This window comes from Nasonia vitripennis (genome assembly GCF_009193385.2).
Source record: "Nasonia vitripennis strain AsymCx chromosome 1 unlocalized genomic scaffold, Nvit_psr_1.1 chr1_random0002, whole genome shotgun sequence".
NCBI classification, from domain to species: domain Eukaryota; kingdom Metazoa; phylum Arthropoda; class Insecta; order Hymenoptera; family Pteromalidae; genus Nasonia; species Nasonia vitripennis.
Genome location: NW_022279588.1, coordinates 1,396,026 through 1,416,487, shown reverse-complemented (window position 1 = coordinate 1,416,487; position 20,462 = coordinate 1,396,026). Strand labels below are relative to the sequence as shown.

Below are 20,462 nucleotides of genomic sequence, written 5' to 3'. Positions count from 1 at the left end.
CAATTTCACTTATGTAATTTTATATGTCTTTTTAAATTGTCAGCTTTATAAAATCTTTTGTTAAAATAAGTACATATTTGTATATTTTTTTCATGTAAAAGTAAGTGATGAATAAGGTGATTTTTGAATAATATTTCGCATTTGTGACAAAGAAAGATTTTAATGGCTGCATGCTCTCGTATGTGCCTTAAATAATTTTTCTCGAAATTAAATCTCTAATCACGAATTCTACAAATGTATTGAATCCTATGTGAGTCTTCTTGATTTTGAAGAGGATCTGATTCCATTTTTTTTGTTTAATAAATAAAAACTTTCCCCGATTGGGATTTGATCTAAAACAAAACTTAGTATGTTAAATTTTGTTTAGCAATCTTGAATAAAAAGTAAGACAATATCCACAATAAGCATAAAAATAATTAATCTAAAGACGTTTACACTTATAAGTTTGAACAAGTTTGCATGTATTTTTTCATACTCATATTTTTCATACTTATAACATTGTGTTCAAATCTATAAAGATGTTGAGTATACTAAAAAAAATTTCTATGAAATTACAATTACTAAAGTGGATATTATCATCTGAGAACATACATTTGCACTTATTGAAACGCTTCTGCCCAAACAATATTTTTTATAAGTTGTGTATCATTGGTTTTATTTTTAATAAACAATTGATTTTCATTTTTACATCTAGAAAGGGCAATATACAACTGACCGTGAGTAAAAAATGGTTTATCAATACAAATACCAACTGTGTCAAAACTTTGTTTTTGCGATTTATTTATATAGTCATGGCAAAAGCCAAAATCACTATGAGTTTCATCAACACCTTTATGTCTAGTGTAATCAATACTATAATATATAACTTCCTCGCTGTAATTTCCACTTCACTGCCGTACGTACCATTCATTGACATATGCATTTTAAGTACTTTGTAACGAGTTGAGCACCGCAGCCAACTCGTAGCGGTATGAGTACCGCTACGCCGCGCCGAAACAGCTTAGAGTCGCGTGCGCGATAATAAACACGTGCGAATTCGGCAATAGGCGCGAATGAGATAGAGAGAGAGAGAGAGAGAGAGAGAGAGAGAGAGAGAGAGAGAGAGAGCGCGGGCCCTGTTAAAAATAAATACATATTTTTTGTATGTATCTTTAGTACGTACTAAAAACATGTAATTTGCCTGGTAATACGTATTAAAAATATGTACTGATTTGGGACTGACTATTTAAAATATATTAAATATAAATATAAATATTTGATGTGGCCATAAATTGTGTTATTATCCTTATGGTACTTCCATTTATGGGCACATCAAATACTTATATTTATATTTAATATATTTTATGTAACACGCGAACGATTTTCGCGTTTTTCGTACCTATTAATAGGGACTAAAGTGACTCTTTTTTGACCGGCGTCTTTATTGCCCGCAAATTTTTTTTTTGTAATTTAAAAAAAAAATTGATTTTGATAAATTTGCATTATTTATTTATTTTATATAATGTTTGAATAAGACAAGAGCACGGCTGCCGTGTCAAAAAATAGTCACATCAGTCCCTCTTAACACGTACGAAAAAACACGAAAATACGTCCGCGCGTTACATAAAATATGGTGTGCACCAAGGGCTAAGTGGGCTTTTTGTCCTCGTAGATTTTGCAGTACTCGTCTGCGGTTCGTAAACGCCCTCGCTTTTGGCTCGGGCTAACTCGCCTTGACTCGGACTGCAAAATTCACACTCGGCCTAAAAACGCCCACTTTACGCCCTTGGTACACAATATACTATTAAATAGTCAGTCCCAAATCAGTACATATTTTTAATACGTATTACCAGGCAAATTACATGTTTTTAGTACGTACTAAAGATACATACAAAAAATATGTATTTATTTTTAACAGGGGGCTAACCCTTCAGGTGGGCGCTCAGATAGCTCTCGGCCTTCAGAAGGTAAACACGCGACTTCGCTTATAGAAATCCAAAAGCTTCGTGATATCGTGTGCTGTGCTGTGTCCAGCGGATCGAAGTGTACCTTGTGAGTGAGTGAGACGCGGAGACTGGGTATTCCTGATCTCCCTGCTTAGCGGTCCAGCAACGTCTAGTCCTGCAGTCTGCCCGGGATTAGGAGCGTCGGCGACGAGAACGAGAAGGTTTGTGTGATGCGCAGTGCATGGGAGAGAGTGCATGTGTGAGTGTATATCACCCATGCGAGGGTGATCCGGCGCGCGAGACCTTCACGACGATACACGCGTGCAAGCGCGATTATTCTGGCGTCGCGGCGAGTCGCAAAGTTGTTGGCGACTCGCGTATTATTATTTCATTATTGTAACTTCACGTTTATTTCGCGACTAGTAAATATAACCTTAGTCTTTTTATTTTACGTGATTTGTCGTCATTTCTAAACCTCGCTCGCTTATTTCCGATCCCTGTTCCTTCCTACGAATACCGCCGCCTCCGCGGGCGTTATTTATTAGTACTTATTTAACGCAGTTGAGAAGCCGAGCACGCGCCAGGCTGCGCGTAGACCCAGCAAAACAGAAGCAGCCGAAGCAGCTGCATGTAACGGAGGTGTTTCGCGGCCGGTGAGGAATCCTCCGCCGCATCGAGGAAACGCGATCCAGTCGTTTAACGAGTCATTCGTTGATCGAATTTATACCCCGTTACAATTTCTATCAGTAATTTTTCAAGATTCGTCGCCTACGATAAATGGCTCAAAATATCCCTAATTCTTATAAACATGATTTACAATTTCGGCTCTAATTTTCATATGATTTTCTTCCGTATTAAACGAAAAATACTAAAAGCAACAAAATAAGCAATTGCCATCTCTAAGGATTTTTTTTTGCTATTTCACATTCTGACATTTTATTGGATATTCTGTCTATCTACTATGTCAACATTTTATAGATTGAAAATACTTAAATTTCAATGTTGAGTATGGTTCTCTTTATCTCTCTTTTCCTCTTTCTCTCTCTCCTTCTCTCTTTCAAATGATTGCAGCCTGGATTTAGTATCCTACACAATAAATTATACATAAAAACTCGCGATTTAATTTTGAATTCAGTTTTATAGGAATAACTAAACTATTTGTGCATATAGCATTAAAAAATCGCGAGTAAAACTTCGAATTTAACTCAAACTTAAACAAATTTTTTACGCGACGTGAATACAAAACTGCCAAGAATTTGTTGTTATATGTTGTTGATACGGTTGCTTTGCATTATGTTATAGGTAACCACTGCGAGTTTAAACATAATAGATTTTTGAATATCGAATACAATTAGAACTGCAGTAGAAATATTTTCAACTTATAAATTACTACCTATTTTAAAATTGGGGGTTGGCGAGCGAAGCGAGTTTAATTCAAAAATTAATCATTCTGGAATAAACAATCAAAATCGTAATGAGAAGATCTTATGTAAGAAATTGGGAAAGATATAACGTAATGTTCTATGCAAGATCTTGTATACTATCTTGCGGAAGATTTTGAATGAATATTTGATAAATAAATTTTTTTTATCATTAACATAAGATCTTATATAAGATCTTCCGTAAGATCTTATCTTTGTTCTTGGTCAAAATTCGCTGATAAGATCTTATGTACGATCTTACACATGATCTTTGATAAGATGATGTATGATATTACGTAAGTTCTTACATACGATCTTGAGTAAAATTTTGAATAGGGTTTTCAGTACGATTAGGATATGTCATGAAAATCAACAAATCACAAGGCCAAACATTGATCAAAGTTGGTATCTATTTACCAAATCCAGTTTTTAGTCATGGTCAATTATATAGCATTATCCAGGGTGACATTCAATAAAATTTAACAATTTTACTATCAAGAAATTCAAGTTTCGAGGATAAAAGTGAAAATAATGATGATTCAAATAAGATATATACTATAACGGGGCGATTCGTCAGCTTATCGTGCAGCCGCGAAGATGCCGCACGTCACCTCCAGGAGGTTAATTTTCCGGTCGGCGATCCTTCGCTGATGACCAGGCGATAGCGAGCGGACGTTAGCCGCTGGTGCAGCGCTATCACGCGTGCGTTAGCCTGCCGAATGCTCGCTACAAATGTGTAGTGCGCCCAAAACACCACGCTTTCCTCCGTCGATCCGTGGGTAAGCAGACGGCTGGGGTAATAAAGAATTACACAAGGAAGAAACACTCGCGTGTAAAGTTAATAGCAAGAAAATATATTGTCTGCGTCTGAGTGAAATATAATATGGCACAAATTCGAATAGACGACGCTTGCGCGCGCGATTGCGAGGAGGACGCACGCGGTTTTTCAGGCGAAGCTGGGCTGACGATTCGGTGGCGACAAATCTCGGCCTTCGGCGGCTTTGTCCCGGATATCAATTGGAGAACCTACTTACTCGGTCGCTGGCTGAACGCTTTATCTCTCATTCTCACGACCGCTGACGGTACCAGGAATAGTTGTGGGCTGGGGTGGATCTGGCGTCCCTCCAGGCACTCGAAGCTCGGAAACACACTTGTACGCCGGTACGGAAAAACGGCTCGCGGATTGTTGACAGTATCGGTAGCGTAGCTGTTGACACGGTTAAAGCGAAAACGAGTCTGAGCGCTCTCGCTCCTCGCAGAAATTTTCCTGTAAGCGTCGTCGCTGATGTCGTCTGTTATCCTCGAAATCCTAATCTACAATCTCAGCGCTCGTTACAATACGAAAAATATTGTATATCATAATATATTAAATTAATAATAAACTAATGAAATATATCAGTTATTAAGAAAATATGTGAATGGATTCACGGCACACAGATACCTTAAGTATAATTTAGTATAATAGTAAAAGTAGATATATTTTAATTAATAATAAACAAATAAATCATCTCTTATTTTAGATATATATGTAAATAATGCGCTATGAATTATAAATAATAATAAAAAAATAAAATATGTCAGTTGTTGAGAAAATATGTAAATGGCTTCTCAGCACACGGGAAAATTTAAATAACCTAACATTTCTAATGCCCGAAAATTGTAAAGCCTAAAAATTTGAAGGTTAAGAATTTCAAGACCCGAAAATGTTAAGGCCAATAATTTTAAAATACCAGAAATTATAAGGTCCAACAATTTTAAGCCCCAAAATTATATCCGCCTCATAGATGATGTCCAGGTGTCAGGGTAACTCCTAGATGTTAAGTTATTGAGAAAAGATGTGAATGGCTTTACCGCACACAGGTACATTAAGCACTTTTTTACCGGCTGACAAAAAAAAGTCGGCAGCAGCCAAAATTTTCTTGTAAACTGCAAATTTTGTGTTGGTGAGTCATATTTTGAAAACTTGGAAATTAGCTACGTGGATTTTTTTACCTCGTGTAGTTTGTAGTACTCGTCTTTGGTTCGGAAACGCACTTGCCTTCAGCTCGTGCTACCTCGCCTTCGATTTGTACTACTAATTCCACACTTGGTCTAAAAAAGCCCACTTTACGCCCTTGGTACACAATATACTTCCCTATTGACAAATCTCAGGTGAGATCTCAGGTGAGATCTCACGTGAGATCTCACGTGAGATCTCATGACAAAATCTCATCTGACCTAGTGCGTCAATTAACTAAGTCCGTCACTCAAAAAAATTCTAAGTTCATCTCGGAAAAAATTAATTTAAAGACCATTTTTGTACGTGTTTCAGACGATTTTGAATCGTTCTAGATAGCTGCCAAATGTATGTTCAAAATATTTTTTTTTTAGAAAGATTTGCAAAATCCGACCAAGTCCTTAACCGAAAAAAGTTCTAAGTTCATGGGGGAAAAAATAACTTTTAGAACCATGTTTTTTATGCGTTTCAGACGATTTTGAATCGTTCTAGATAGCTGCCAAATGTATGTTCAAAATATTTTTTTTTTAGAAAGATTTGCAAAATCCGACCAAGTCCCTCAACCGAAAAAAGTTCTAAGTTCATGGGGGAAAAAATAACTTTTAGAACCATGTTTTTTATGCGTTTCAGACGATTTTGAATCGTTCTAGATAGCTGCCAAATGTATGTTCAAAATATTTTTTTTTAGAAAGATTTGCAAAATCCGACCAAGTCCCTCAACCGAAAAAATTCTAAGTTCATGGGGGAAAAATTACTTTTAGAACCATGTTTATTATGCGTTTCAGACGATTTTGAATCGTTCTAGATAGCTGCCAAATGTATGTTCCCAATTTTTATTTTTATAAAGAATCGCAAAATCAGACTAATTTCTTGAGCCGAAAAAATTCAAAGTGCAGGGGGGAAAAATTACTTTTAGAACCATGTTTTTCCCGCGTTTCAGATGATCTTGTATCGTTCTAGACAAAAAAAGAATCATAATAAGAAAAAAGTTTCATATGCAGAAATATTAAACAACTTTTATTTCATAACGTATAATTGTGTAATGTATTATTTTCATCTAACGTTGTTCATTCAAAAGAATTCTTTTTCTCCTGTTGTCTCTTATGTTAATACTTAATCTTCGTGTACTGTCTCTTATCATTACTCTCTTTACTTCGTCCTCCAAATTTTTGTAACGATCATCTGTATTGATGTAGTCTTTAACTAAGCCTGTAAACAGAAAGAAACTTTTTATATTTACTCTGTCGCACAGAAAATTTCACAAAAAGATAACACTTTTTATATTGTTGCAAAAAATGAAAAATTAATTTTGCTTACTTAAATATAATTCCAATTTTCTTGGTGAGCACAATTTTACAGGACTTCGACCAGGAATGGAATTTTTTACTTTTGTTATGTCCAAGCAAATATTTTCAACTTTATTTTTCCACAAATATTTAGCCATCTCCCTGGTAAAGACCAACAAGCCTTTTTTTTTGCTTAATTTCCAACTATATTTTCCAGCGGTGCACCCTAGTCCTAAGTACACCTACATATTAATAATATAATTATTTACTGAATAATATTGAAGTAAAATACACATGATTTAAGAAAAGTTATTACTTTATTATTTTCAACTATGGCATAGCGATCAAATCGTTCAGGTGTCGCTGTAAGAAAAAAACAAATTAATTAAATAATAGCGTACTTCCGGTGAGGGCAGAACAAAAAAAGCACTTTTGCTTCCTTTTCTTCTGTCGCTCGATAAACTGTATTTTAACTAAACTTAATAAATACTGCAAAATGTCTTTTTTATGCATGTGTTATAAAATAATTGGTACCTGCAGGTGTAAGTAGATTATATTTCTTGTATCGTTTGTATAGTTTCGGCTTATATCTTTGTAACACAGGAAAGTTTGCATCTTCTTCGCCCACTTCATCGTCATCCAAATCTACGGTAGTTTTGGATTAGTATTTTAAACTATGTGTATCTAGGTATAAATCTAAATATTTATAATGTTCTAGATTTTGAAAGACTAAGTAATAACCGCAAACTGGAATGTAATGAGCAAGCATCAATCCAAATTTTAAAAATTTTAGATTTGTAAATTTTATTTTTTATTTTTGGCTTACTAAATTTGAAATAGAACCACTTTTTGTCACGGTATTTGTATATACACATATAAACAACAAAATTTTATTACCATCATCATTTTCATCCTCCACTTGTACTTGTGCATGCTGCTGTCTTACAGGCGATTGTGATCCAGATCGATTTCCATCCTCAAGGGCATCGCCAGCATTAGAACGGTGGGGAGAGAGAGAAGGAGAACGGGATGGCGGATTATTTCGTGACCCTACCCGTGACCGCGAGCTTGAACGAGACCGTGACTTTGACGTACACAGTGATTTTGACCTAGACCGTGACTTTGACCTAGACCGTGACTTAGACGTAGACCGTGACTTAGGCGTAGACCGTGACTTAGACGTAGATCGTGACTTAGACCTAGAGCGTGAATTACACCTGGACCGTGACTTAGAGCTAGACCGTGATTTTGTCCTAGACCGTGACTTAGAGCTAGACCGTGATTTTGACCTTGACCGTGAATTAGACCTAGACCGTGACTTTGACCTAGACCTCGACTTTGAGCTAGACCGTGACTTAGACCTTGACTTTGACTTCGATATAGAACGTGACTTTGACCTTGACTTTGACTTAGATCTAGAACGTGACTTAGACGTTGACTTTGACTCAGATCTTGACTTTGACTTTGACCTTGTCTTTGACTTAGACCTAGAACGTGACTTTGACTTTGACCTTGTCTTTGACTTAGACCTAGAACGTGACTTAGACCTTGATTTTGACGAAAATCTTGAGAGGTCGAAAGACACACCACCAACGATACTTGAAATTGACCTTGAACGTGACTTAGATCTAGATCGTGACTTAGACCTAGAGCGTGAATTACACCTGGACCGTGACTTAGAGCTAGACCGTGATTTTGTCCTAGACCGTGATTTTGACCTTGACCGTGAATTAGACCTAGACCGTGACTTTGACCTAGACCTCGACTTTGACCTAGACCGTGACTTTGAGCTAGACCGTGACTTAGACCTTGACTTTGACTTCGATATAGAACGTGACTTTGACCTTGACTTTGACTTAGATCTAGAACGTGACTTAGACGTTGACTTTGACTCAGATCTTGACTTTGACTTTGACCTTGTCTTTGACTTAGACCTAGAACGTGACTTTGACTTTGACCTTGTCTTTGACTTAGACCTAGAACGTGACTTAGACCTTGATTTTGACGAAAATCTTGAGAGGTCGAAAGACACACCACCAACGATACTTGAAATTGACCTTGAACGTGACTTAGATCTAGAACGTGACTTAGACCTAGAGCGTGACTTAGTGTTAGATTGTAACTTCGATCCAGACGGCGACTGTGATCTTGATTGTGACTTTGAAAGTGCCCGTAATCTTGACAGCGACTCCGTTCCTGGCGGCGACTGTGATCTTGATCGTGATTTCATTCTAGACGGTGACTGTAATCTTGACAGTGACTTAGACAATGACTGTGAGTTAGATTTAGACCGTGACTTAGACCTAGATCGCAACGTAGACCTAGACCGTGACTTAGTCCTACACCGTGTCTTAGACCTCGACCGTGACTTAGACCTCGACCGTGACCTAGACCGTGACTTAGTCCTACACCGTGTCTTAGACCTCGACCGTGACTTATACCTAGACCGTGACTTAGACCTCGACCGTGACTTAGACCTAAACCGTGACTTAAACCTAGACCGTGACTTTATTTTCGAATTCGATCGTGACTTTGGCGTAACATTTTGTGACAAGCAAGACTGTAACTTCGCTTTAGGTTTTATTGCAAGTAAGGAAGGTGAGGAGCAGTTGATTTTAGAAAAAGGTTCGAGTTGAAGGGACTTCTGTCTCGACAGTTTTAATGGAAGTGTAGAAAACCCAGATGACATTGAATCGTTTCGAGTAGGCATTGTATTTAATGGTATCTTTTGTAAAACGATGCGTGGCTCCTTATTGTTTAGTAATTTCGTGGAATCACCAATTGCACTACAACCCAGAATAAATAATTTGTATTATTTTTAAAACTATTTCATTTGCATTAAAAATAATTAAAAAAATATAAAAATATACGTATGTACGCTGCTAAAAAAAGTTAATAGAAGTTGATAGAAATCAATAAGATTTTTTCTCGACTTTGAGACTAACTTTTAAGACCATTTTTTGCATTAGAACTTGATAAAATGTGATAACATCGATTTAAGTCGATAAAATTCTATACGAAAAATCACACTTAAAAGCTATAGACTCAATCTTCTTAAACTTCCATCTATTTCTATTGAATTTTTTCATATAGAATTTTATCGACTTATATCGATGTTATCGCCTTTTATAAAGTACTAATGCGAAAAATGGTATTAAAAGTTAGTCTCAAGTCGATAAAAAATCTTATTGATTTCTATCAACTTCTATTAACTTTGTTAGCAGGGTACACATTTATACTAAGGAAATTCTTTAATTTAAAATTCGATTTAAAAACCATTAATTTCTGTCTAAAAGTAATAACATTATTAAACATGCTAACATTCAATTGTATAAATTCTCATGTTTATTTACATTTACAGACGTTAAGAAGTTTTTAAAATAATTATAAGCCTTTGAATAGAAATTTTGATTACCCTAAACTAAGGTTTTCACACATTTCTGATATGCGCCTTTTTTTTATTACACCTTCATCGGTAGATTTATCATCATCATTTGCATCATCGAGACAAAGCTGCTTTCTTGTTTGTAATAAAATGCTCTTTTTGTACTTTTGGATAACATTACTGGAGTTAATAATATTTCCTTTACTTGTAGCAAGTTTACTCGATTGCTATAAATATAATATACAGTTTATTTAAACAATCATTTTATACAAAATAACTACAATATTATATATTGCCTTTCATAGCATAAATATTTTATGTAATATATCACGTAAAATCGCTTGGGCGCTAACCTCAGCAGCAGGCCTTTTTCATTTTTTTTACCTGTACAAGCAAGCGTTTTTTATATTTTTTTTTAAAAATGGACATTTTGGTTATAATAGTTTATGACACGCCGTGGCCTAAACCTCGATTTAGGTCACGCACGTGCAAAAATGCACTCAATAAATCTCGGTTTATTCACGTTATTTCATAAAATATCGTACGATACTCGCTTCGCTCGGGCGATATTGTCCCCACGAGGGTGAAACTACTCTACCACACTACTTTGCTTGTGCGGGAACGATCCACTTTGCGCACTCGTATCGTAATATTAGTATATCGCAAAGTGAGATATCGCGTGAGTAAACGCGTGAGTAATCACGTGAGTGACGGGGTGTGTGTGGGGGGGGGGGGGTGTAAATGTAGGAAATTGACAGCGACAATAGTTTGATAGCGATAAAAACACGCAGCAAAGGCCCACACACACACACACACACACACACATATATATGAAATTATTATTAAAAAATATAGTTATATTAGTAAAATTCGGGAAATTTTTTTTCTAATTTTGACAATTAAAGCCGATTTAATGGCCATTTTTTGATTTAAAAAAAAAAAATATTTTTTCATTTTTTTTAAATATATAATTTATTTAATAAATATGTTAATAATGGTTCTACAACAGCTTATAATTTTCTATTTTCTCCCGCAAGATTTTCAAGATTGACCATTTCATTGAATTGTTATGATAAAAAAGGTGCTAATTTTAAATAGAATCACATTTTCAAAAATAAATAGTCCAAGGTTTTGAAAAAAATCATGACAGTAAAGAATAATAAAAACCGAAAATCAAAAAAAAAAATTGGTTGGGTTATCTATGTCGTACAGCAATTTTCAGTGATTAATTTTTAAAATATCGACTTTTCCTATTAGCACCAAACGTATTTTAGATCATAGATAATAAATATATGTACTTGTTTTTTTGGTTATTATAGCCATAAATAACATTAACATAAATACATACATCTTATAGTTCAAATTTCAAACATGAACTTAACGACGCCGAACATACTGTACACAAAAATACCCTACATGAACTTATTTTCGTACACGGAATAATTCTACAAAGATATTTTCTATATAAGAATTCCCTACACACATTTTTGGTTATTTTTACTCCACTGCAAAATTCTACACAAGCGTATAACCTATTGTTATACCATTGTTACAATAATAGGTTATACGCTTCTGTAGAGTTTTGCAAGGCAATAAAAATAACCATAAACGTGTGTAGGGAATTCTTATGTAGAAAATATCTATGTATAATTTTTCCGTGTAGGAGAATAAATTTTTGTAGGGTATTTTTGTGTACAGTATGTTCAGTGTCAACTTAACATTATCGTTACAATTACCCATTAATAAAAACATGAGAAGAATACAAAAACTTCAAAATTGACAAGCTTGGACCTATGTAACTCGATTAGCAATAATCTATCCTACAGAGAACCACCAATATACGCATGTGTTTAAACATAATAAAAAGTAATAATATAACTAGCAGGGTCAGCCGCTCCTAACGTCACTCCATTTATGTAAGGTATAAATATTTATAGCTTTAAGGAAAATTTGAAAAAAATTATATTATAATAATAACTACAAAGATATAAAAGGTTAGGCGAGTTTTTTTTTTCTGTGTATGTTAATATCACAATGTGATAATAGTACACAGATAGCAGCACGTGCCAGCAACTTTGTACGTTAAAATACTACTAACATTACAAATATTACAAATATTACTAATTTTGTATGTTAAAATTTTCTAGAATGTTTTAATATAGTTTTTCATTAGAAATATATTTTAGTATCAGAGCAGACTAAACGTTCGGAAGGCTGTGCCGGTTATATTTATTTAAATATTTTGCTCTTGTTTATCAATAAAATCTGAGCATGCGTAACAATATGTATAAATAGTGTGAAAAATTGGTTTTACTTCAAATTAGATGCGATATAGACAAAATAACGTCAACTGTATGTATAAGTAACTAAAAAATTTTAATTAAAATCAAATTAGATGCGATATAGACAAAATAACGTCAACTGTATGTATAAGTAACTAAAAAATTTTAACTTTTTGTGATAAAAACTTGTGCCTATGTTGACTTTATGTGTTTTAATTGAGGGGCACTGTTCACTTTCGTGTTCTGTGAGACGGGTCTGAAATTGTTACCCTTGTCAATGCTGTTGTTAAACACAAGGTTTTAAAAAGAAGATTTAAAAGAGATACGAATTAAAAAATTTTCCTGTAGACGATGTTTATGTATCAAGATGACTACTAAATGTTAAGTAATTGAGAAAAGATGTGGAAACCGAGAGGCTTCACGGCCCATGGGTACGTTAAGCCCTTTTATATAATAGAGGATTATAAAAATAATAACAATAATAAAGACTTACGGATATTTGTACTTCCTCCTCGACCGTACTTTCAGTTGATTCACAGCTTGTATCAATTTTTTTCTTTAATCGAAATCTTTTTTGCCTTTTATTAGCTGCTTCTAATGTCTTATCTTCAGATTCTGTAAGAAGATAAGTAGATATATAAGAAATTAAAATAGAATTAAATATATAAGTAGTTGCAATAAGGAATATGTATATGGGTCATTTGCAAAAAAATAAGATTTTTTTGGAGCCATAATTTGACTCAGAAGTATCCATTTTTTTGCAAATGACACATATCTTAAAATATACTAACCTCCTAGACTGATAATATGAGCTTTGTAAAATGAGCAACATTTATCTTCAATGTTACAGTTGCTTCCACACGACCTCCAATAAACTTGATAGACGTGACTCTCATCAAAATCTTGTGCATTAGATGGAGATATATGTTCTTTTTCCTTTTTAGATTTGTAGATAACATCAACTGGTTTACAATACCTTTTGTTTGGATCATCTTTTGTGATAATACATGCGTATTTTATTTTAGCCATCACTAAACTATTATTACGTAGTTTTTTTAAAACAGTAAAAATATATAATAATTTATATAAAATACTACTTCGTATAGTTTGCACATCACAAAAGATAAGTGATAACGCACACATGTATATATATATATATATATATACATCGTCGATCAAAGCAGAAAGATTATATAGACCATAGACTATAAACAATAGAGGGGATACCTCTTTTCTATTTTAAGCAACGAGAAGACGCGAAACGAGACAACTAACAAGGGAACGGAACGGACTGTAGATCTATACATGTTGATGTATATATACAAAAGTGAAAAGTTTAACTTTCTCTCTCTGTGAGTCGAATACACTGTCGCCGTAAGCGTCCTTCCTCCATGTAGTATATGCTCTAAGGTGTCAACACGCATGTAATCTATATGTATGCATATTATTTACTTAGATAATAATTGAAATAAATAGATTATTTTAAATAGTGATAAATAGTGCATAATGAAGAGGTATAAGCAATATTTATTTGATGGAGATCCAGCTATTATACCGCGTACAGCTGAACGCCATAATCTTGATCTGAATACATCAGATACTGAAGTGGTAAACAAAATTATATATTCTTAAAAGTAATGTTTTAATAGTATACATAATTTTGCAACTTTTAAAAATAATGATATTAAGAAGGCCTATTTATTTTTTTTTAAAACTTATTGACAAAATTTATGGATTTATCTAATTACAAAATTAAACATTTAATTTATATTTATACTATACATTGAAAAATTCATTGTTTGTTATTAATAATATTATTGCAGTTGAATACTAATATTACAATATTGAACGCACGTTTCTCAATTTTTGTGTACAGACTTGATCATTTCAGAATAATGTATGTACACAATTTATTAATTTGATGATAATTATTATTTAAAATCAGACAATGTACTGTAGTATAATTTTGTATGTTATATTTGCTTTTATTTCTATAAAAACTTATATTTATTTAAATATAAAGTGTAGTGTCCATCTACCTATCTGTCTTTGTTCGGTGCGTCATATTAAACTGTGTGGTATTTACAACTGATTAATAAAATTAATAGACATTATTCATATCACCATCATTATAGTCGAAATGTCTTGTTTAACATTTAACTAAACCTAATATGAACCTACTAGGACATTCATTGTGATTTATCGAGTACATTAGATTTCAAAATTTGCTTGGCATCGGTGTTTGGTCAAAATCTGAAATCAGCTAATGAAAATGATTACATGATAAATTTTATTTTAACTTATTTTTTAGCTTTTGGCATTTCCGAAAAGAGTACAGATCAATAACTTTTTATTTTATAGTTCAGAAGCTATTGGAAAAATTCAAAAGAATCTTAACCATTGGGTCGTACTTTTTAATTTTAAAAGATAAGAATTTTCTAATAGCATCTGATCTATATCTATACCAAGCAAGATTTAAAATTTGTATCTAGTGTGCTCGACAAGTCACGATGAATGAATTCTAATGGTTTCATTGTAATTTAAGTTTTGTTAAACAAGATATAATATTTTGCACTATTATCATGCTAATTTAAATAATATCTATTAATTTGTTTAACCAAATAACATGAAATAAATTTTGATGACTTAATTGCTTTAGTTAAGTGGAATGAAGTTCAGTGTACGCGATCACAAAAACTTTGTGAAGATTGAGAAGTAGGGCTGTTTTGAATAAAGCAAATTAGATTATTTATGAAATTGAATTAATTTATTAACTGGCATTATGATTAAATGTAGTTTATCGAGTTGTAAGCAAATCAATATGTGTGTGCCATCCTAACCTCCTAACCTCAAATTAGCCTGCCTCTACCTCTATAAGATAGTACATATCTTATATTCAGCTGATTATGAGCTCATAATTAGCTGATAATGTGCCAAAACGGCAGCTGATAATCAGGTGATAATTAGCTTAATATCCATAATTTTATTTAAACAAAAATTTTTTTTAATTTTGTAAAATAAAAAATTTTAAGCTCACAGTCAGAGTTTTGGTGTTATCATACGGATAGTAACACCTAAATAGGTCCTCATTATGTCAATTTTAGGGATTTTAATTATTTTATAAAGAACTTCAAATAAAAAAAAGAGGATCCAAATTTTTTGATAATAGCCCTGTTGGAAAAAGTTAATAGAAGTCGATAAGATGTCTTATCGACTTGAAAAGTGAATCTTAATGATAATTTTTGCATTAGGGCTTGATAAAATGCGATATAAGTCAATATAGGCCGATATAGGTAAATATTGTATTGTATATAGATATTGTAAAAAATTACAATTGATATCGATAATATTCAAGATGATCTTGAGTCTATTGATTTCAATTGTAATTTTTCGCATAGAGTTTTCATCGGCCTGTATCGATCTATATCGGCCTATATCGACTTATATCGCATTTTATCAAGCCCTAATGCAAAAAATGGCATTAAGATTCACTATTCAAGTCGATAAAAAATCTTATCGACTTGAATGGTGAATCTTATCGATTTCTATCGATTTCAATCGGCTTTTTCCAGCAGGAAGGGAACAGACATGATTTTTAAAATGTATTCTGAAATAAAGTTAAAGTTAAAACTTATACAAAAGTAGTAAGAAATCACGTGATTGTATCGATAAATTACTCACGTGAATACTCACTTGAGTACTCACGTGAGTATTTACGTAAGTATATAATCATGTGGCTACTCACGCGAGTAATCACTGGAGTACTCATGTGAGTATCCACGTGAGTAATCACAGGAGCACCCATGTGAGTACTCACGTAACTACTCACGTGAATTACTAAAAAAATTATTCGTCGCAAAATTCATGTTTACAATTTTTCCCTTCCCTGCTAAAAATAGTCAATAGGGGTCGATTAAATTTTTAATCGAATTTGAAGCTGAATCTTAATCACATTTTGTATTAGAACTCTATTAAAATCGATAGAATCGATAGGAATCAATAAAACTCTATACGAAAAATGACTATTAAAGTTAATAAACGCGAATCGTTGGTATTAACTATCGACTTTAATTGTTGCTTTTCGTATTAAATTTTATCGACTCCTATCAATTCTATCGATTTTAATCGAGTTCTAATACAAAAAGTGTGATTAAGATTCAGCTTAAAATTCGATTAAAAATTTAATCGATCCCTATTGACTATTTTTAGCAGGGTTATCATACAAAATAAAATGGCAATAAATATGCTTTACACTTTTAATGCTCACTCACTCAGTCACGATAATAAGTACCTTGAATTATGAAGAGTTGCAATAATGTATACTTATTAATTTTTTTTATTACTAACAAAATTAATCAATTATGTATTGAAAGTAGCAGGTAGAGACAGAAGAAAATGATTTAATGGATATAGAGCAGGATACTTTTATCAATACTGATGCTCAGTCTACAGTTATAGAGGTTAGTATTTGTTTATGTTCTAGAGCAAACTGTTTTTTAAAAACATTTACAAATTGAATTCAGATCATTAAAATTGTCAAAAAAGTTTAGTCACGCGATTAATCACGCAACTAATCATACATAAATTAGGCATCCTACTTCTAAATTTTTCGTTTTTAAAAATTTTGTATAATACAAAAATTATTGTAAGTAAATCACGTGAATAGTCGCGCGATTAATTGCGTGATTAATTGCGTGATTAATTGCGTGATTGGCTGCATCATTAATCAAGTGACTGATCTCGTGAATAATTCTCAATTATATAATCACGTGATTAACCATATGATCAATTGATTACTAATATCGCGTCATTTATCACGTGATAAGTCACGTGTTTATCACGTGATTTTTTTCAGTAGGGCAATTTGTACGAAGTAGAAAACGAATTTTGTAAAATGCAGTTTGCTATATACTTATCGTTCTAATAAATTTTTAACACGTCATATTCTTTAGGATATTAATGTAGAAAATATCTATGATGGAGACGTAGAAGATACAACGTACGGCACAACTGAATGGAATTGGAGAATCGAACTATCTAAAATAATTCTGAACAATGAATTGAATAATATATATGGCAAGATCGGTAATTTGAAGGAGTTTATTGAGCATAAAGCTTTTTTTGAAAAAATTTCAACAACAATGAACAAAAGTAGAGGAGAAATTTTTTTAATGATTTTGAAATTTAGTATTTCTAATGAGTTATCTTTCTCTGGCTTGATAAATTTATTCAAGCTCATTAATAGTATGTTTGAGACTCCTATATTACCAGATTCGCGACATATTATTGATAAACTTGTCAATCCGAAAGAGGGTGTGGAATATCACGTTGTTTGTCAGGAATGTTCAGTATATTTAGGAAAAATTGGAGATATACCATCTAGTAGTATTTGTAATGTCTGCAATTCTACAATTAATCTTAAGAATAATACCGATTCAACCTTTTTTACCTTAATAAACCCGGCACAACAAATTTCGGATCTTATAAGTAATCATGAGGATTATTTTTATTATGTAACGAATCAAAGAGTGCATAAGCAAGGGCATATTAGTGATGTTTATGATGGTAAAAAATATACTGAGTTCGTTAAATCGTTACCAAATGAAGAGAAAGATAATTATGTTACTGCAGTATTTAATACTGACGGAGCCCCGAAATTTAAGTGCTCTCAGTATTCTATTTGGCCACTGTATCTGATGATCAACGAACTACCGAAAGAAATTAGAACAAATAAACTAGTAGTATGCGGATTACTGTTTACTAATAAAAAACCAAACATGACAGTATTTTTAGATAAATTTGTAGATCTTGTTAATAAATGTCGAGTTCCTATTAAAATAAAAAATGAACAACGAACTCTGAAAATTTATGTACAGACATGTTGTGTTGATGCTGTTGCCCGAGCTCCCGTTCAAGGCTTAACTCAGTACAATGGTAAATATGGATGTAATTGGTGCTTACATCCCGGAGAATATCATGGAATTATGAAATATCCATTAATGAATGCACCAATAGAACTTCGAAATCACAATGATACTGTGTCTCTCATGTTAGAAGCGGTTCCGGGGAAACCCCCGGTCTTCGGAGTAAAGAACCCTTCACCTCTTATTAACCTACCGAAATTCGACATCATTGAAGGATTTACTCCCGATTATATGCATATGGCATTAGAAGGTGTTGCAAAGCAATTAACTTCTTATCATTTGGACGTTTTGAGCGACGATGTTATTAAAGCTCTTGATAACAAAATGAACATGATAACTATTCCTCAGCAAGCTTCTCGTTATTGTAGAAGATTAAGTTGTCGAAAAGATTGGAAGGCCCGGGAATGGGAAAATTTCGTCTTGTACTATAGTATTGTTATTTTTCCATCTATCTTGAGCAGAAAAGCTATGCAGCACTGGTTACTATTTGTTGAAGCCTTATATATATTATTGAAAGATAATATTCATATTGACGAATTAAATAAAGCTGACGAAATGTTACATCAATTTGTAGGTGAAGTCCAAGAAATATACAATGTGAAAGCCATGACATATAATGTACATATTTTGTTACATGCAAGCAAAAGTGTATTGAATTGGGGACCTCTGTGGACGAATTCCACGTTTAGCTTCGAATCGGCTAATCAGCACCTCTTAAAAGCTATTAAGTGTGCTAAAGGTGTATCGCATCAAGTTGCAAGGTTCATAAACGTCTGCCACAGTTGTTCCGTAGTAGAAGAAAAAGTTATTCATCAAGCTGACGATGATGTTGTAAAATATTGTAATGATATTCTATTAAGAAATGTCCAAAATGTTCATTTATCTAATAGTAACATATTATATTTTAATCGATATAAAGCAGATGATAAACTGTTGCATTTATTACACTTATCTACACATTCTACTGAATTCTTCTATAAAATGGTTAAAAATCATTGTCTGTATGAATCACATCTGATATCAAAAACTCGTTCAAACAACTCATTTGCATTGCTGAAGGACGGGCAATTTATACGTATTGTTGCCTTTATAGATGATATCTCTGATGGTATTGAATTAACAGTATGCAATTATGTACAGACTAAAAACTGTTTTACAAGGGCCTACAAAGCATGTCAAGTAATAGAAAGAATTCACGAGGAAAATATAGCTATACCCACTAGTAGCATCGAGAAAATAGTAGTTTATATGAATGTAGACAAGATGTACTTATGTCCTATGCCAAACTTATTACATTACTGAATAAATATGTAATATTCTAAATATTTTGATACACTACTATGCATATTGTTATAATAAAAGATTCATTAAAGTAATTCTTAGAGTAATTATGTTTTCAAATTTATTATATTGTTGTATGGGACACAACCAACATTCGTTCAAAGTAAGTATGACTAATAAAAATCATTAATTATAATTTCTTTTGTTCACGCAATAATCAACCGAGATTTACATTCATAAAACTATAACAGCTGCGTTAATATTTTCTACATTTGGCAGCTATCTAGAACGATTCAACATCATCTGAAACGCATAAAAATCATGGTTCTAAAAGCAATTGTTTCTCCCATGAACTTAGAACTTTTTTCGGTTGAGGGACTTGGTCGGATTTTGCAAATCTTTCTAAAAAAAAATATTTTGAACATACATTTGGCAGCTATCTAGAACGATTCAAAATCGTCTGAAACGCATAAAAAACATGGTTCTAAAAGTTATTTTTTCCCCCATGAACTTAGAACTTTTTTCGGTTGAGGGACTTGGTCGGATTTTGCAAATCTTTCTAAAAAAAAATATTTTGAACATACATTTGGCAGCTATCTAGAACGATTCAAAATCGTCTGAAACGCATAAAAAACATGGTTCTAAAAGTTATTTTTTCCCCCATGAACTTAGAACTTTTTTCGGTTGAGGGACTTGGTCGGATTTTGCAAATCTTTCTAAAAAAAAAATATTTTGAACATACATTTGGCAGCTATCTAGAACGATTCAAAATCGTCTGAAACGCATAAAAAACATGGTTCTAAAAGTTATTTTTTCCCCCATGAACTTAGAACTTTTTTCGGTTGAGGGACTTGGTCGGATTTTGCAAATCTTTCTAAAAAAAAATATTTTGAACATACATTTGGCAGCTATCTAGAACGATTCAAAATCGTCTGAAACGCATAAAAAACATGGTTCTAAAA

At 32.9% G+C, this 20,462-nt stretch overlaps 4 protein-coding genes across 17 annotated transcripts in view; 1 reads left to right on the top strand and 3 right to left on the bottom strand.

Moving 5' to 3' along the window:
* The window catches only part of Nos (nitric oxide synthase), a 1,339,001-nt gene that overhangs the window by 87,000 nt on the left and 1,231,539 nt on the right, over positions 1-20,462 (bottom strand).
* LOC116738619 overlaps positions 1-20,462 on the bottom strand; it is a 211,474-nt gene that overhangs the window by 114,423 nt on the left and 76,589 nt on the right. The gene's annotated exons all lie outside the window — the stretch shown is intronic.
* On the bottom strand, positions 6,332-13,520 carry LOC116416076 (serine/arginine repetitive matrix protein 5-like). 2 transcript variants are annotated; one of them, XM_031922505.2, is made up of 8 exons: positions 13,087-13,520; positions 12,789-12,910; positions 10,044-10,240; positions 7,526-9,414; positions 7,163-7,273; positions 6,945-6,991; positions 6,660-6,870; positions 6,332-6,551 (listed from the first exon to the last, which is right to left on the bottom strand). In XM_031922505.2, the coding sequence occupies exons 1-8, from the start codon at positions 13,436-13,438 to the stop codon at positions 6,400-6,402; spliced, it is 3,081 nt and encodes a 1,026-aa protein (XP_031778365.2). In that variant the 5' UTR covers positions 13,439-13,520; the 3' UTR covers positions 6,332-6,399. The 2 variants fall into 2 exon arrangements, 1 of the variants encoding a protein (XP_031778365.2); XR_004345101.1 differs by having other exon boundaries at positions 6,343-6,551; positions 6,660-6,860.
* On the top strand, positions 13,631-19,607 carry LOC116416080. Of its 2 annotated transcripts, none has more exons than XM_031922580.2 (3): positions 13,631-13,903; positions 16,672-16,755; positions 17,248-19,607. In XM_031922580.2, the coding sequence occupies exons 1-3, from the start codon at positions 13,802-13,804 to the stop codon at positions 19,519-19,521; spliced, it is 2,460 nt and encodes an 819-aa protein (XP_031778440.1). In that variant the 5' UTR covers positions 13,631-13,801; the 3' UTR covers positions 19,522-19,607. The 2 variants fall into 2 exon arrangements, with proteins under 2 accessions (XP_031778440.1, XP_031778486.1); XM_031922626.2 differs by having other exon boundaries at positions 13,650-13,903; positions 16,669-16,755.

Excerpts from the sequence above, each read along its gene's own strand:
- LOC116416076 (XM_031922505.2), bottom strand. The coding sequence starts at position 13,438 with ATGTGTGCGTTATCACTTATCTTTTGTGATGTGCAAACTATACGAAGT. Across the intron at positions 6,992-7,162 it reads TAATCTACTTACACCTGCAG|CGACACCTGAACGATTTGAT; the intron begins GTACCAATTATT and ends TTTTTCTTACAG. Across the intron at positions 6,552-6,659 it reads AAAATTGGAATTATATTTAA|GCTTAGTTAAAGACTACATC; the intron begins GTAAGCAAAATT and ends TTCTGTTTACAG.
- LOC116416080 (XM_031922580.2), top strand. The coding sequence starts at position 13,802 with ATGAAGAGGTATAAGCAATATTTATTTGATGGAGATCCAGCTATTATA. Across the intron at positions 13,904-16,671 it reads ATACATCAGATACTGAAGTG|CAGGTAGAGACAGAAGAAAA; the intron begins GTAAACAAAATT and ends TATTGAAAGTAG. Across the intron at positions 16,756-17,247 it reads CTCAGTCTACAGTTATAGAG|GATATTAATGTAGAAAATAT; the intron begins GTTAGTATTTGT and ends CATATTCTTTAG.